Here is an 18,071-nt window from a genome sequence, read left to right as displayed (position 1 = left end):
TTCGTGTAAAAGTTGTTGGGTGAATACATGTTCATTCTCTAAGTGTGGAATTGCTAAATCATATAGTAAGAACCAAACTGTTTCCCAAACTGGTACATCATTTTACTTTCCCACTGGCACTGAAGGAGAGGTCCAGTTGCTATTCTTGGTATCACTAGTCTTTAATTTCAGCTGTTGTAATGGACAGGTAATGGTCTATCACTGTGGTTTTGATTTGCATTTCCCGGGTGGCTAATGATGTTGAGCATCTTTTCTTGTGCTAATTGGCCTTTTGAATATCTTCCTTTTTTTTTTTTTAGACACAGCATTGTCTAGGCTGGACGGCAGCAGCATGATCATAGCTCACTGCAGCCTTCAATTCGTGGGCTCAAGCGATCCTCCCACCTCAGCCTCCTTAGTAGCTGGACCTACAGGCACATGCCACCACTCCTGGCTAATTTATATGATTTTTTTTTTTTAGAGATGGGGTCTCGCTATGTTGCCCACGCTGGTCTTGAACTTCTGGCCTCAAGTGATCCTCCCACCTTGACCTCCTAAAGCACTAGGATTACAAGTGTGAGCCGCTGTGCCCAGCCCTGGCCTTTTGTATATTTTCTTTTGTGAAATTTCTGTTCAAATTTTTAAAATCCCATTTTAAAAATTGGATTTGTTTTTGTCTTCTCATAGTTGACTTGTAAGTGTTCTTTTTATAGTTTGGATATAAGATTTTAGTATTGCATACATTTCCTCTGGCTTACTTTTCATTTCCTTCTTTAATTTTGTTTTTCATTTTTTATTTTCCAAGGCTGTCCCTTCCCTTCCCCTCCCCTCCCCTCCCTTCCCTTTTCAGACATAGTCTCACTCTATTGCCCAGGCTGGAGTGCAGTGGTGCCGTCTCGGCTCACCACAGCCTCAACCTCCCAGGCTCAAGCAATCCTCCCACCTAGGCCTCTCAAGTAGCTGGGACCACAGGCACGCACCACCACACCCAGTTAATTTTTGTACTTTTAGTGGAGATGGAGTCTCTTGATCTTGATGAGAGCAACATAGTGAGTACTGGGGTTACAGGCGTGAGCCACCGCGCCCGGCCAAATTGTACATTTAAAAATAACTAAAAGAGGCCGGGCGTGGTGGCTCACGCCTGTAATCCCAGCACTTTGGGAAGCCAAGGCAGGTGGATCACAAGGCCAGGAGTTTGAAACCAGCCTGGCCAACATGGTGAACTCTCGTCTCTACTAAAGATACAAATAATTAGCAAGGCGTGGTGGCGGGTGGAGGGCGCCTGTAATCCCAGCTACGCAGGAGGCTGGGGCAGGAGAATCGCTTGAACCTGGGAGGTGGAGGTTGCAGTGAGCCAAGATCGCACCACTGCACTCCAGCCTGGCGACAGAGCGAGGCTCCGTCTAAAAATAAATAAACAAAAAAAAGTCTTGCGAGAACAGGGAAAGGAGGCTGGCTTGGGGTTTTTATGGTGGTTGGTGGGTGTGACTGGGTGAGGGTTTGTGCACTCAGGGGCTTGTGTGGTTTAAACCTCCCATTGGCGGCAAAGGAGGGAGCACTGAGGCTTCTTATCAACTTCCCCAGATGTCAGTCACGGGGGAAGAGGGAAAATGATACTTAAAAGCTTTCAGCACTATATAAGATTTGGCCGGGCGCGGTGGCTCACACCTGGAATCGCAGCACTTTGGGAGGCTAAGGTGGGTGGATCACTTGAGGTCAGGAGTTCAAGACAAGCCTGGCCAACATGGTGAAACCCTGTCTCTACTAAAAATACAAAAATTAGCTGGGCGTGGTGGCGCATGCCTGTAGTCCCAGCTACTCGGGAGGCTGAGGCAGGAGAATCACTTGAACCCTGGAGGCGGAGGTTGCAGTGAGCCGAGATCGCGCCATTGCACTCCAGCCTGGCGACAGAACGAGACTCTGTTAAAAAAAAAAAAAAAAAAGATTTAAAAATAGAACAAGGCCAGGCACAGTGGCCTACACCTATGATCCCAGTGCTTTGAGAGGCAGAGATGGGAGGATTGCTTGAGACTAGGAGTTTGAGACCAGCCTAAACAACACAGCATGTCTCTACAAAAAAATTAAAAATTAAAAATAAAAACAGGCCGAGTACACTGACATGACTGTAATCCCAGTGGGAGGCTGAGGTGGGAGGACCACTTGAGACCAGGAGCTTGAGACCAGCCTGGGCAACAAAGTGAGACCTCGTTTTCTACAAAAAATACATATATATATGTGTGTGTGTATATATAATATATATATATTTTTTTTTTTTTTGAGACAGAGTCTCTCTGTGTTGCCCAGGCTGGAGTGCAGCAGCATGATTTCAGCTCACTGCAATCTGTGCCTCCCAGTCTTAAGTGATTCTTATGCCTCAGCCTCCCGAGTAGCTGGGATTACAGGCATGTGTCACCATACCCAGCTAATTTTTGTATTTTTAGTAGAGATGGGTTTTTGCCATGTTGGCCAGGCTGGTCTTGAACTCCTGGCCTCAAGTGATCCACCCGCCTCAGCCTCCCAACGTGCTGGGATTACGGGTGCAAGCCACCATGCGTGGCCAACAAAATTTTTTTTATATTAAATAAAAATAGGCAGTGTGTGGTAGCTCGTGGCTGTAATCCCAGTACTTTGGGAGGCTGAGGCAAGAGAATCACTTGAGGCCAGGAGTTTGAGACCAGCCTGGGCAACATAGTGAGACCCTCATTCTCTACAAAAAAAAAAAAAAAAAGTAGCCAGGCATGATGATGTGCACTTGTAGTCCCAGCTACTAGGGAGGCTGAGGTTGGAGGATGCTTTGCACCCAGGAGTTCAGGGCTATAGTGAGCTGTGATCATACCAGGTGGCAGAGCCAGACCCTGTCTCTGAAATAAAATAAAATAAGACCAAAGTGTGTTTCCTACTCTCACACCACTCAATACTTAACACAAAGCACTTTTTTTTTTTTGAGACGGAGTCTTGCTCTGGAGTGCAGAAGTGTGATCTCGGTTCACTACAACCAACCACCTCCTCCTGGGCTCCAGCGATCCTCCTGCCTCAACCTCCCAAGTAGCTGGGATTACAGGCACCCACCACCACACCCAGCTAATTTTTGTATTTTTAGTGGAGATGGGGTTTTGCTATGTTGGCCAGGTTTGTCTTGAACTCCCGGCCTCAAGTGATCCGCCCGCCTCAGCCTCCCAACGTGCTGGGATTATAGGCGTGAGCCACCATGGCCGGCCTGTTTACCAGTTTACTATAAAGGGCATTACCAAAAATGCAGAGGAATGGCCAGATGCCGAGGCCGAAGGGGCAAGTTTTGTGGGAACGGGTGGAGCTTCCATGCCCTCTCTGGGCACACCACCCTCCCGGCACCTCCACATGTTCAGCATTGAAGCTTTCCGAGTGCTGTCCTTTTGTTTTGTTTTGTTTTGTTTGTTTTGTTTTGTTTTGTTTTTTTGAGACAGAGTCTTGCTCTGTCACCCAGGCCGGAGTGTAGTGGCGCGACCTCAGCTCACTGCACCTTCGCCTCCTGAGTTCAAGCAATTCTCCTGCCTCAGCCTCTCAACTAACTGGGACCACAGGCACGCCCCACGATGCCCGGCTAATTTTTTTTTATTTTTAGTAGAGTAGAGATGGGGTTTCGCCATGTCGGCCAGGCTGGTCTCAAACTCCTGACCTCAGGTGATCTGCCCACCTCGGCCTCCCAAAGTGCTGGGATTACAGGCGTGAGCCACCATGCCTGGCCCTTCTTGGGTTTTTTGGAGGCTTCATTTCATAGGCATGATGTACTGAATCATTGGTGATGAACGCACCCGTCAGTCCCTCTTCCCTCTCCGGAAGTCAGGGGGAGGAGTAAACGTTCTAACCCTCTAATCATGTGGTTGGTTCGCCTGGCAACTAGCCCCCACATCCTGAGGCTACCCAGGACCCCCCCAGGAGTCACCTCACTAGAACAAAAGATGTTCCTATCACTCAGGACGTTACGGAGATCTTAGGAGGTCTGTGTCAGGAAACAGTCAAAGATCAAATACTACAACTAAAGATCCTCCTTAGTGCCCTCGTCTACAAAGGTTTCAGAAGCTCTGCCTCAGGAACCAAGGGAAGGAACCAAATAATATTTATTGTATCACAATATCACAAGCAGTTAAATATCAAAAAGGGAGTCAAGGCCGGGCGGGGTGGCTCATGCCTGCAACCCCAGCACTTTGGGAGGCTGAGGAGGGAGGATCGCTTGAGCCCAGGAGTTTGGGATCAGCCTGGGCAACATACTGAGACTTTGTCTCTACAAAAAATTAAAAGATTAGCAGTGTGTCATGGTGTGCATCTGTGATCCTAGCTACTTGGTAGGCTGAGGTGGGAGGATTGCTCGAGACCAGGAGTTCGAGGCTGCAGTAAGCCATGATTATGCCACTGCACTCTAGCCTGGACAACAGAGGGAGACCCTGTCTCAAAAAAATGGGTTGGGGGAGTTAGACTATTACATTTAGTATCAGTGTCAGTTCAGGTTCTGTATGCCATAACCTGACACAAATGTGGGTATTGTGTTTTCTTTCTTTTTTCTTTTTTTTTTTTGAGAGAGAGTCTCTCTCTGTCCCCCAGGCTGGAGTGCAGTGGTGTGATCTGCAACCTCTGCCTCCCAGGTTCAAGCATTCAAGCGATTCTCCTGCCTCAGCCTCCCAGTAGCTGTGGGGACTACAGGCGCGCGCCACCGCATCCGGCTAATTTTTGTATTTTTAGTAGAGACAGGTTTTCTCTATGTTTGCCAGGCTGGTCTCAAACTCTTGACCTCAAGTGATCCTCCTGCCTTGACCTCCCAAAGTGCTGGGATTACAGGCACCTGCCATCATGCCTGGCTAATTTTTGTATTTTTAGTAGAGATGGGGTTTCGCCATGTTGACCAGGCTGGTCTTGAACTCTTGATCTCAAGTGATCCGCCTGCCTTGGCCTCCCAAATGCTGGGATTACAGGCATGAGCTACCATGCCTGCCTACAGGTGCTGTTGATGCTGTTCCCTTCACTTGGAACTCACTTCCCCACCTGGATGCCTTTTTCTCACCTGCTCCTTCTTGTCCTCCTGCTCGTTTTCCAGCCATCTTGCAAGACTCAGCTGAGAAGACTTCCCTGACTTCCTTCAGACCCTAATACCCCAGGCAACATTGTTTCCCCGTCCTAGGGCCACCCCCAGACCCCCGGCAAAGACACTCTCCTTGGCCAAACTCCAGCCAGGCTCTTTTGAGCGCTTTCTCAGCTGGGCCTCAGCCTTGGCCCATAAAAACTTGAACAAACACGAACCTCGTTTCCAGCCGCTCAAGGTTGCATCCCTAGGATGGCCCCTGTCTCTCTAAAAGTGCCTGCCTGAGAAAGCTCAAGGCTGCCAGAAGTTACAGTTTGTTCCAGCAATGCAGGAGGAGAGGGCCCCTGTGTCCCAGCCTCCAGGGGAGGGCAGGAACCTAACTTTGATAAGCACCGTTAGCAAACCCAGATGGTTTCACGTGGACCAATGCCTGCTTTACACTTTTTGTAATTTTTAACTCCCCGATCCTCCTGAGCCCCATCCACCCTCTCCCTTTTCCACCTTTCTCCTTTTTAAGTTATTTATTTATTTATTTTTGCAACAGAGCCTTATTCTGTCACCCAGACTGGAGTGGCGGTGGCGCAATCTTGGCTCACTGCAACCTCCGCCTCCTGGGTTCAAGCAATTCTCCTGCCTCAGCCTCTCAAGTAGCTGGGATTACAGATGCACACCACCACGTCTGGCTAATTTTTTGTATTTTTAGTAGAGATGGGGTTTCACCATGTTGGCCAGACTGGTCTCAAACTCCTGATCTCAAGTGATCTGCCTGCCTCAGCCTCCCAAAGTGCTGGGATTACAGGTGTGAGCCACCGTGCCTGGCCTTTAAATTTATTTTTTTAGAGATAGGATCTTGCTCTGCTGCCCAGGATGGAGTGCGGTGGCACGACTGTAGCTCACTGCAGCCTCAAACTCTTGGGCTCAAGTGATCCTACTTCAGCTTTCCAAGTAGCTGGGACTACAGGTGTGCACCACCACACCTAGCTAATTTTTAATTTGTTGTAGAGATGGGGTCCCGCTATGCTACTGGTCTTGAACTCCTGGCCTCAAGTGATCCTCCCACCTTGGCCTCCTCACGTGCTAGGATTACTGGTGTGAGCCACCACTCCTGGCAAACCTGCAAAACTTTCAATTGCCATCAACCTGGCCCTGGTGGCTACTGGTGCTACCTTGAGACGGAGAGCAGGGACGGAGGGAGGGTTTTGGCCAGGTGAGGTTGATGGAGTATCTACTCAGTGTGAGTTGTCCCTGAGGCAGTGGCCTCGGTTTTCACCTGGAGATGAGGGCACGACCACCCATTCCCAGAGGCAGTGGAGAGAGAGGCTTAGGTGACCAGGCTGGGCCAAGCTGGAGCCCTCAGAGGTGGCAGGAGGTGAGTGTGGCTAAAGGGAGACAGGGTCATTAGGAACACAGTCAGGTGAGCACAATCAGGCGAGCAGACGGGGAGACTTCTGTCTGGAGGGGCAGACCTGCCGCCTGCACCAGCTTGTCCCCCAGCTGGTGCCTGCCCCAAGCCCCATCCCTGCCTTCTCCCTCATCATACTCCAACCCCGCCTCCTCCTGAGCAGGAGTCAGGCCCTCAGTTGCCATAACAACTGGATCCCGACAGTAAAAATAGTAACTAATTTTTTATTCAACATCTTTTGCTTTTGGAGAAACAGAAAATCCATTTCTAGGCTTGAGTTCCACTTCGGGGGTCCCCTCTGCGGCCCTAAAGATTCCATTGCCAAGGTCGGCTCGAAGGTCAACAGCAGGCTGGGGCCAGGAAGAGGGCGGCAGGCCATGGACCCTGGACAGGCCCAGCCCCAGCCTCCTGGGAGCTGTGGTTACCAGTGGCTGTCTGAGCCTGGCTGGGGCAGAGGTGTCGCTGGTACCTGGGGACAGGTGTGTCCCGGTGCAGTGGACAGCGAGGCCTGGACCTGTGGGGTCAGAGCAAGGGCCATAGAAGTCAAGGTCAGGGCAGATGCCATGGCATGCAGGGCTTGGCTTTGCTTACTACTTCTGTTTGACTTCCATCTTCTGGAGGTCCGAGAAATCACCAGAGCAGGAGTTCTGTGTCGGGAAATCAGCCCAGAGCCCAGCTGGGCTCCAGGACAGTCCCGCCCCCATAGGCCCTGTGACCTTGGGAAGGTCCCCAGCCCATGAGCCTCAGTTTCCCTCATCGGCAGGAGGGGATAGGAGGCATTCATTGCTCCTATCCGAGGTCTCGCTTGTTTTGTGACTTGTGACGCACAGCATCCCAGCTGGGACACGCAAATGTAGATGCCAGACACGCGGCAGAAACAAGGCTTCAAGAATGGGACTCCTCCTGACTATGCACCAATGCCTAAAAAGTCATTTCTTCTGTTTCATTTCCCTCCTCCTCCTCCTCTTCCTTCTCCTCCTCCTCTTCCTCCTCTTCTTCTTCTTTCTTCTTTCTTCTTCTCTTTTCCTTTTTCAGACAGAGTCTTGCTCTGTCACCCAGGCCGGAGTACAGTGGCACAATCTCGGCTCACTGCAGCCTCTGCCTCCCGGGTTCAAGTGATTCTCATGGCTCAGCCTCCCGAGTAGCTCGGATTACAAGCGTGTACCACCACCCCCTGCTCATTTGTTTTATTTTTAATAGAGATGGGGTTTCACCATGTTGGCCAGGCTGGTCTGGAACTCCTGACCTCAGGTGATCCACTTGCTTTGGCCTCCCAAAGTGCTGGGATTAACAGGCGCGAGCCACCGTGCCTGGCCCTTGTCTTTTTTTTTTTTTTTTTTTTTTAAGAGAGGGTCTCACTCTGTACAGGCGTGAGCCACCGTGCCTGGCCCTTGTCTTTTTTTTTTTTTTTTAAGAGAGGGTCTCACTCTGTCGCCTAGGCTGGAGTGCGGTGGTGCCATCATAGCTCATTGTAGCCTCCAACTCCTGGGCTCAAGTGATCTTCCTGCTTCAGCCTCCTGAGGAGCTGGGACTGCAGGCGCATGCCACCATGCCTGGCTAATTTTAAAATTTTTTGTATAAATGGGGTTTCACCATGCCAAGGTTGGTCCTGAATTCTTGGCCTCAAGCAATCTTTCTGCTTTGGCCTCCCAAAATGCTGAGATCACAGGCATGAGCAGTGGCTTACCCCACCTGGCTTAAAAAAATATAGATAGATAGATGGATAGATAGATAGATAGATAGATAGATAGATAGATAGATAGATGAGGCTGGGACGGAGGCTGAGATCCTGGAGGCAGAGGTTGGAAAACCAGGAGTTCTCATGTCCCAGGGCAGAAGAGTGTCTCAGCTCCAGGAGAGAGAGAGACCATCTGCCACTTTCTTTCTTTCTTTTTTTTTAGACGGAGTCTCGCTCTGTCACCCAGGCTGGAGTGCAGTGGTGTGATCTTGGCTAACTGCAACCTCCGCCTCCCAGGTTCAAGCGATTCACCTGCCTCAGCCTCCCAAGTAGCTGGGACTTATAGTCCCAGGATGGTCTCGATTTCCTGACCTCGTGATCCGCCTGCCTCGGCCTCCCCAAGTGCTGGGATTACAGGCATGAACCACCGTGCCCGGCTGCATCTGCCACTTCTAATCCATCATCAGGGTGGTCTGGTGGCCTTTGCCTCCTAAGCATTCCTGATCCCTCTTCTGGTCCCCACCTCAGCCATCCCCCACCCCACCCCCCAGCCCTCAGCCCTGCCGTGGCCTCTGAAGGCATCTACTTATAACCCTCTGGTCCTCCCCAGTGGGAGTGGCGAAATAAATTAGATGGAGTCAGCAACACCTGTAATCTCCCCAGTTTGGGAGGCTGAGGCGGGCAGATCACCTGAGGTCAAGGAGTTTGAGACCAGCCTGGCCAACATGGTGAAACCCCATCTCTACTAAAAATACAAAAATCAGCTGGGCATGGTGGTGCACGCGTGTAGTCCCAGCTACTTGGGAGGCTGAGGCACGAGAATCGTTTGAACCCGAGAGGCAGAGGTTGTAGTGAGCTGAGATGGCGCCACTGCACTCAAACCTGGGCGACAGAGTAAGACCCCGTCTCAAAAAAAAAAAGAAAAAAAGGTGAAGTCCTTTGTCTTTTTCCCACTTCTGGTCCTAGCTCCCTGGGGGCAGAGGGAGTGGGTGGGGTTATCTTCTGAATGTTCAGCAGGATCTCAAATAAAGCATTACTGTATTAATAAAAAGGAATAGGGGCTGGGGCTTGGGAAGGAGGGTGAAGTGTGCGTGCAAAGGAAGGGCCTTCTCTTGGATCCGGGGACCAATCCTAGGGTTCCTCAGGTGCCGCTGGCATGTCTTTCACATGGAAGCCTGTCTTCCCTCCATCAGCCCCCCCGGGGTTCCAAGCCTCCCATAGGGTGGTTGGTTTTCCAAAGCCCAGAACCTGGCCCAGGTCTCCTAAGGGAGAAAGCTGGAATTTGTACTCGGGAATCCAGCCACCAGATGCAAATGACCCTGTCATGGGGGTCACGAGGGTCCTCAGAGTCATGAAGTCTTGGGGGAAGAGGGTTTTCCCAGAGGCCCTGACCCTTCCCGGGCAGGTCCCATAGGGGCCCTTGTGCCTAGCAGGGACGTGGCAGTAGGGAGCCAGGCAGTGGGGGGAGCAAGCAAGCCACAGGTAGGCGGTAGGTGCTGGGCCCAGCTACACTGGGGACGACGGGCACAGTGTCCGCTGTCCCTCCAGCCAAGTTGGGGCCAGTGGGGTCGGTCCAGCCCTGTCTAGCCCTGGAGGGCTTTTTTCTCCTCACTGGAAAAAGTACTGGTGGAGGACACCTGGGAAAAAGGGGCTGGATTGAGAAGTCCCCTATCCACTTCCTACTCCCTCCACCCCCCACCAACCCCACTTTCCAGTCTCCCTACCCTCAGGTCCCCCACTCCCCACCAACTCCTCCACTTCCCACTCCCTCCACCCCCAGGTCCCCCGATCCCTCCAACACCCCCACTTCCCACTCCCCCCACCCCCAGGTCCCCCGCTCCCTCCAACACCCCCACTTCCCACTCCCCCAACCTCCAAGTCCCTCTCTTCCCACTAACCCCCTCACTCCCCCCCCAACACCCCCACTTCCCACTCCCTCCACCCCCAGATCCCCTTCTTCCCACCAACCTGCACTTCCTCCACCCCCAGGTCCCCCACTCCCCCCAACCCCCCACTTCCCACTCCCTCCACCCCCAGGTCCCCCACTCCCCCCAACCCCCCACTTTCCACTCCCTCTCCCCCCAACACCCCGACTTCCCACTCCCTCCACCTCCAGGTCCCCTTCTTCCCACCAACCCCCCACTTCCTCCACCCCCAGGTCCCCCACTCCCCCAACCCCCCACTTTCCACTCCCTCCACCCCCCAACACCCCCACTTCCCACTCCCTCCACCCCCAGGTCCCCCACTCCCCCCAACTTCCCCCACTTTCCACTCCCTCCACCCTCAGGTCCCCCACTCCCCACCAACTCCTCCACTTCCCACTCCCTCCACCCCCAGGTCCCCCGATCCCTCCAACACCCCCACTTCCCACTCCCCCCACCCCCAGGTCCCCCGCTCACTCCAACACCCCCACTTCCCACTCCCCCAACCTCCAAGTCCCTCTCTTCCCACTAACCCCCTCACTCCCCCCCCAACACCCCCACTTCCCACTCCCTCCACCCCCAGGTCCCCCACTCCCCCCAACCCCCCACTTTCCACTCCCTCTCCCCCCAACACCCCGACTTCCCACTCCCTCCACCTCCAGGTCCCCTTCTTCCCACCAACCCCCCACTTCCTCCACCCCCAGGTCCCCCACTCCCCCAACCCCCCACTTTCCACTTCCTCCACCCCCAGGTCCCCCACTCCCCCCAACCCCCCACTTTCCACTTCCTCCACCCCCAGGTCCCCCACTCCCCCCAACTTCCCCACTTTCCACTTCCTCCACCCCCAGGTCCCCCACTCCCCCCAACCCCCCACTTTCCGCTCCCCCACCCCCAAGTCCCCCACTCCCCACCAACGCCCCCACTTCCCACTCATCCCACGTCCATTCCCACTCTCCTTACCCCCCTCTTCCCACTTCCCCCAACCCCTCCAGCACCCCCTGTTCCCACTCCCGTCCCCTTCCCACTCCCCGACTCCCTCAGCCCCGCAACTTTGCATTCCACCCACCTGGCGCCCCCCCTTCCCAATCCTTCCCACTTCCCCCTACTACCACTTCCCGCTCCCCACCCCACCAACCCCCCACCTCCTGGCTTCCAGGGAGGGCACCGGGAAGAGGGGCCGGGGCCAGGGCCGCCCCAGGCCTGGGCGATGGGTGGCTCGCGCGCGCAGCCAGAACCCCCCCGTCCCGCCCCCACTCCTTACGCCCACTTCCTCACCCCCACCTCTCCCACCCCCCATCTCCCCACGACCCTCCTCCACCCCAGCGGAGGCGGCGGGGTCGCGGGAGGGAGGGGGCCGGGCTTAGGCGATTGGCAGCGCGAGCCCGGGAGCCCCCCCGTGCCCCCGCCCGCCCCGCCCCCGCCACCATCTGCTCGGGATTTGGCGTCTGCGGCTCCGGGCGCCTCCAGCTCCGGCTCGGGCTCCGGCTCCGGCTCCGGCTCCGGGCGCCGACCAGGTCCCCTTGGCCCCCGCCGCGCGCCGTCCAACCTGCTGCTGCGGCCGCCGCGCCCCCCAGGCTCTGCCAGCTACCCGCGCTCTGAGCCCGGGGCCAGATTCCCATGGAAGCGCCGCGATGTTCGCCCCCCGGCTGCTGGATTTCCAGAAGACGAAATACGCTAGGTGAGCGGCGGCCGCGGAGGTCCGCGGGGAGGGAGGGAGGGGCGCGCGGCGGCGGGGGCCGCGGAGGCCACCTTGGTTCTCGGGCCCCGCCGCCCAGAGCGCCAGAGGGGATCGGCGGACCCCTGACCCCCGCCCGAGAAAACCAGGACCCAGGCAGCCTCGTCTTCTCGCTGGGATGGAGTAACCGGGGCGCCCGCGCCTCCTCGCTAGGTGCCATTGGGCAAGTCGCTTCACTTCTCTGAACCTCATTTCCACGTTTGCAAAACGGGGGTTATGCGAGTCCCCGTGTCCTGGGTCGCCGTGAGGATTAAGCGAGCTGGTCCTTGCAGAGCACTTTGCACAGCGCCTGGAGCCCAGGCCAGCTACGCTCGGGCAGTTACGCTCGGTCTCTCTTGGGCACTCTTGTTCATGGTAAAAGGCGTTGGTACCACCTCTGTCCACCCTTCCAGCAAGTCGGAGGAAAGAGTAAGTGCTCTTTTCAGATGGAGAAACTGAGGCTCGGGGTGCGGTGGGGGGAGGCACCTGTACATCCTGGTCTTTTCATAGTGTGAACTCCGTGGTCCCCTCAGAACCTCAGTCTCTTTTGTAAAATGGTGATTAACAGACATTGTGATATCTGAGTAGAAGTTAGGCTCCTGTTGCTTGGAATTCCAGTGAAGAAGGTGGGCGTGGGGAGGGGGTTTCTCCTTTTACATATCTTTAAGATTTTGTTGGGAGATGTGCTTGCCTGGAAGCTGGCATGAAAAATCCCCTCCTAAAGTTGCTCCTCCGTCCCCAGTGGTCTTCGGCGAGCACAGACCCGTCTGTTGGGAGCAGCCCGCGGGGGCCTCTTTGGAGGGGGCACCAGGCTGTCCTCCAGGTCACCTTTCCCCCTCTGCCACCTGGGGTCCCCTGCCTTCGTGAACAGAGGGGCCTGGTGTGTGCTGAGGCTCCAGTGGGTGGTGAGTGGGAGATGGGCTGGCAGTATTCTTCCTACTCACATCAGTGTGGCTTGTTACTTGCAACTGGTTGTTGAGAGTGCCCTGGTGCTCCTGAAGTCTCCACAAGTTCTGGTCATATTGAGCACAGCTTGACAAGAGGAGCTCAGGGCTAGGATGGTGTCCAGGGTAGGGAAGGCTGGCGGACAGGACGGAACCCTTCCTTCCCCCTCAGTCTCACCCTCTGTTTCCCCCTGGGGGACATGATGAGTCTATCTCTCCTAAATGGGGAATCCCACCCGGAGATGTGATGCACTTGGGAAGGACTTGAGGATGAGTTCCTGCGGATTGACTCTGTTGACCAGATTGTGGGACTGGACTGGACTTACTTTTTTTTTTTTCTGAGATGGAGTCTCGCTCTTGTTGCCCAGGCTGGAGTGCAATGGCATGATCTCGGCCCACTGCAACCTCCACCTCCTGGTTTCAAGCGATTCTCCTGCTTCAGCCTTCCGAGTAGCTGGGACTACAGGCACCTGCCACCATGCCCGGCTAATTTTTTGTATTTTTAGTAGAGACGGGGTTTCACCGCGTTAGCCAGGATGGTCTCAATCTCTTGACGTCGTGATCCCCCCACCTCGGCCTCCCAAAGTGCTGGGATTACAGGCATGACCCACCGCCCCCGGCCTTTGTTTTTTTTCTTTGAGACAGGGTTTCGCTCTGTCACCCACACTAAGGCTGGAGTGCAGTGGCACAATCATGGTTCACTACAGCCTCAAATTTCTGGGCTTGAGCGATCCTCCTGCCTCAGCCTCGAGTAGCTGGGATTCCAGGTGTGGACCACGACAATACCCAGATAATTTTTGTATATATATATATATTTTTTTTGAGACAGAGTCTCACTCTGTTGCCGACTCTGGAGTGCGGTGGCGTGATCTCAGCTCACTGCAACCTCCACCTCCCGGGTTCAAGTGATTCACCCGCCTCAGCCTTCCGAGTAACTGGGACTACAGGCGCCTGCCACCAAGCCTGGCTAATTTTTGTATTTTTAATAGAGGCGGGGTCTTGCCATGTTGCCCAAGCTGGTCTTGAACTCCTGGGCTCAAGTGATCCTCTCACCTCGGCCTCCCAAAGTGGGCACTTGGACTTGTAAAGGCTGGCTCCAGGGGATTTTGTGAGACGTAAGTTGGTGGACTGTTCACGGGAAAGAGAGAAACCCTGGGTTTAAGGCTGCCGACGTGGACATGAAGGGAAGGAGCTCTGAAGTCTCAGCAACCAGCCCGGGCCTGTCCCACACCTGCTGTGTGACCTTGGTAGATGTCTCAACCTCTCTTGACCCCAGTGGGTTGATTTGTAAAGTCATGAGAGCTGGTCTAAATGGTCTCTAGATTTGGACACTTGCGCTGGCTGCTCTGGAATTGGAATAGGGATCTGGAGCTGGAGCACGGGCCAGTCTTTCATGCTTGGGCCAATGCAGCTTCTATGGGTGATGGGTCCAGGGAGGAAATGGATCGCATGGATTAGTTCTATTTCTGTTCCCTTCCTCGTTGTGCAGTCTTTACAACTGTACAGTCCACAAATTAGGTCTGTAGTAAAGGCTTCTTGATTAAGTGATTTTTTTTTTTAAAGATAGGATCTACTCTATCACCCAGGCTGGAATGCAGTGGTGTGATCATAGCTCACTGCAGCCTCAAACTCCTAGGCAAACATGATTCTCCTGTCTCAGCCTCCTGAGTAGCTGGGACTACAGGTGTGCACCACCATGCCTGGCTAATTAAAAAAAAAGTATCTGTAAAGATGGGGTCTCACTATGTTGCCCAGGCTGGTCTTGAACGCCTAGGCTCAAGTGATCCTCCTGCCTCAGCCTCCTGAAGTGTTGGGATTACAGGCATGAGCCACTGCACCCAGCTGATTGAATGAATTTAATGGTATAATCCAGGGCTGTCCATGAGTAATATACAAGCCACAGATGTGGCTTTATTTTATTTATTTAGTTTTGAGATGGAGTCTCACTCTGTCACCCAGGCTGGAGTGCAATGGTGCAATCTCTGCTCACTACAACCTCTGCCTCCCAGGTTTAAGCGATTCTCCTGCCTCAGCCTCCCAAGTAGCTGGGACTACAGATGCCCGCAACCACGCCTGGCTAATTTTTGTATTTTTAGTAGAGGTAGGGTTTCACCATATTGGCCAGGCTGGTCTCGAACTCCTGACCTCAAATGATCCACCCACCTTGGCTTTCCAAAGTGCTGGGATTAGAGGAGTGAGCCACCACGCCCGGCCAGCTTTAAATTTTCTAGTAGACACTCAGTTTAATGTGTGCCTAATATTCCATCTTGTTATAAGAAAGTAAAAATAAACAGGTGAAATTATTATAATTTTTAGAATATATTTTAGTTAACTCTTTATATCCAAGGCATTATTATATCAATATACAATGAATATGAACAAATTATTTAGGAGATATTTTACATTTTTCTCCCCACAAGTCTTCATCTAATGTGCATTTTATACTTACAGCCCGTCTGAATTTGGGCTAGTCAATTCCAAGGGCTCAATAACCACATGTAGATTGTGTCTACCGTATTGGTATCTTCTGTGGTGAGAGATGGGTATTCCAAATTAAATTATGTGTGACATTGTAAAAAATGCTGTCCTTCTTGGAGTCTCTGTTTCTCAGTGGGTGGTAGGCCAGCTAACCCCCTAGGTTCTAACCTAGAGTCTTTGATGTAAGTAACCACCTGGTCACCTGGAATGGCTTTTCTACATCAAGAAACATTCATATCATAAAGCTGTAAGAATTAAGACAGTATGGTGTTGGTGCATGGCTGGGCAAATTGACCAATGGAGCAGAATAAAGAGGCCTGAAATAGATTCATGCATGTAAAGGTGTTTTAAGCTGTGTGTGGTAGCACGTGCCTGTAATCCCAGCTACACTTGAGGCCAAGGCAGGAAGGATCACTTGAGGCCAGGAGATTGAGAACACTCTGGGCAACATAGCAAGATCCCATCTCAACTTTTTAAAAGGCATTTTATTTTTACCAAAGGTGGTGTTGCTGATACACCTAGGCAAGGATGATCTATTGGATAAGTGGTACTGAGACAATTCATTATTCAGATGAGAACAGTGGAACAGGAACCCTACCTCACACCATACAGAAAAGACACTTTTAGAGGGATGAAAGATGTAAACATGAAATAAATAAAAAAGTTGAAAACTTTGAGATCTATAAAAGAATAACTTTTGAACTTTGGGGTAAGGTTCTGAAGGCACATAAAGTACAAATCATAAAAAAAAGATTGATGAACTTGACTACATTAAAAATTAAGTTGCAGCCGGGCAAGGTGGCTTATGCCTGTAATCCCAACATTTTGGGAGGCCGAGGTGGGAGGAGCACCTGAGTCCGGGAGTTCAAGACCAGCTTGGGCAACATGGTGAAACCCCATCTCTACAAAAAATACAAACAATTAGCTGGGCATGGTGAAGTGTGCCTGTAGTCCCAGTTACTCAGGAGGCTAAGGTGGGAGGCTTGCTTGAGCCTGGGGATCGAGGCTGCAAATGAGCTGAGACTGAGCTCCTGCACTCCAGCCTGGGTGACAGAGGGAGACCCCGTCTCAAAAAAAGAAAAAAAAAATTAAGTTTCTGTTAATCAAAAATGCCATGAAGAAAGTAGAAGACAAGCCACAGTGCAAAGGACATATTTGCAACACCTTTAACCAACAAGTAATTAATATCCAAAATATATAGAGAATAAGAAACAGAAAAAGACAAATAACCAAATAGAAAATGTAAAAGACACGGACAGGGATTTCTTGGAAGAGAACACAGGTGAGCATGTGAAGAACTGCTCCCTCACAGTGGTAACCAAGACAATGCAAAATGAGATACCACTTTAATATCCAGTGCATAAGAAGCCTAACTGTCTGGGTGCAGTGCATGTAACCCCAGTGCTTTGGGAGGCTGAGGTGCGAGGATCTCTGGAGGCCAGGAGTTTGAGACCAGCCTCTCCAAAAAGAAAAAAATTAGCTGGGCATGGTTGTGTGCCTGCGGTCCCAGCTACTCAGGAGGCTGAGGTAGGAGGATCCCTTGAGCCCGGGAGTTCAAGGCTGTAGTGAGCTATGATCGTGCCACTGCACTCAAGCCTGGGTGATAGAACAACTCCACCTCCAAAAAATACGGTAAAAGGCAAAATGTAAATTTCAGATGAACAACTGTAAAAATTTAAAGTCCAAAGTAGTTCAATAAAACCAAAATATTTTATGAAAATGAGACTGAGGCTGGGTGCGGTGGCTCACGCCTTTAATTCCAGCACTTTGGGAAGCCAAGGCAGGTGGATCACCTGAGGTCAGGAGTTCGAGACCAGCCTGACCAACATGGTGAAACCCTGTCTCTACTAAAAATACAAAAATTAGCCGGGTGTGGTGGCATGCACCTGTAGTCCCAGCTACTCAGGAGGCTGAGGCAGGAGAATTGCTTGAACTTGGGAGGCAGTGGTTGCAGTGAGCCAAGATCTTGCCACTGCATTCCAGCCTGGGTGATAGAGTGAGACTCCATCTTAAAAAAAAAAAAAAAAAAGAGACTGAATCACACGAAAATGAAACCACTCAGGCTGAGGGTTCAACGTCCATCTAGTTGCCAGTGTAAAGAATTGGAATCGGGTTTTCTACAAGTCATGTGTAGCCCTACATCTGCAGGAGTTCAGGAGTTGTAGGAATGTGTTGATATTGATGGTGTTTCCAGCTGCCATGTGCACCTGTTGGAAGTAGCCAGGTGGTGCTGACCAAGACAATTCCCTGCCCTCCTGGAGCTCACATTCTTCTGTGGGAAGCAGACAACAGATAATAACTATGTGATAACACTTCAGATAGGAATACGTCCAGGTGAGATGGGGAACTGTAGGGATGGAGGAAACAGGGATTAAGATGACTTCCTTGGCTGGGCATGGTGTCTCATGCCTGTAATCCCGGTGGATTATTTGAGGCCAGGAGTTTGAGACCACCCTGACCATTATATCGAGACCATGTCTCTAAAAAACCAACCAAGCAAACAAAAAAACAAACAAAAAACAAAAAAAGGCCAGGTGTGGTGGCTCACGCCTGTAATCCCAACACTTTGGGAGGCTGAAGCAGGCAGATCACTTGAAGCCAGCCTGGCCAGCGTGGTGAACCCCTTCTCTACTAAAAATACAAAAGTTAGCCAGGTGTGGTGGTGTGTGTCTGTAATCCCAGCTACTCGGGAGGCTGAGGCAGGAGAATTGCTTGAACCCAGGAGGCGGAGGCTGCGGTGATCCAGGATTGTGCCACTGCAGTCCAGCCTGGGCGACAGAGCAAGACTCTGTCTCAAAAAAAAAAAAAAAAAAAATCTCATACGGAGCACGCAACCGAGATCCTCACATGTGCAGTTCACAATAGGGTTCATGCTCCTATGAGAATCTGAAAAACAAAAAA

The 18,071-nt window shown here is 52.2% G+C and overlaps 1 protein-coding gene across 4 annotated transcripts in view; it reads left to right on the top strand.

The window, feature by feature from the left end:
• The first annotated feature begins 11,379 nt into the window (after positions 1–11,379).
• The window catches only part of MMD2 (monocyte to macrophage differentiation associated 2), a 60,700-nt gene continuing 54,008 nt past the window's right edge, over positions 11,380–18,071 (top strand). For 2 of the 4 annotated variants that reach the window (XM_034963569.3, XM_055114881.2), the window contains exon 1: positions 11,380–11,712. In XM_034963569.3, coding sequence (XP_034819460.1) covers positions 11,666–11,712 — 47 coding nt within the window. In that variant the 5' untranslated portion in view covers positions 11,380–11,665. Of the gene's footprint in view, positions 11,713–11,747; positions 12,178–18,071 lie in introns of those variants that run through there. The other 2 variants (XM_003819753.5, XM_055114879.2) reach the window with 2 other exon arrangements.

The sequence above is a fragment of the Pan paniscus genome, chromosome 6 (assembly GCF_029289425.2).
Source record: "Pan paniscus chromosome 6, NHGRI_mPanPan1-v2.0_pri, whole genome shotgun sequence".
NCBI classification, from domain to species: domain Eukaryota; kingdom Metazoa; phylum Chordata; class Mammalia; order Primates; family Hominidae; genus Pan; species Pan paniscus.
Note: the sequence above shows the minus strand (reverse complement) of the source record. Positions and strands in the feature narration are given on the sequence as shown.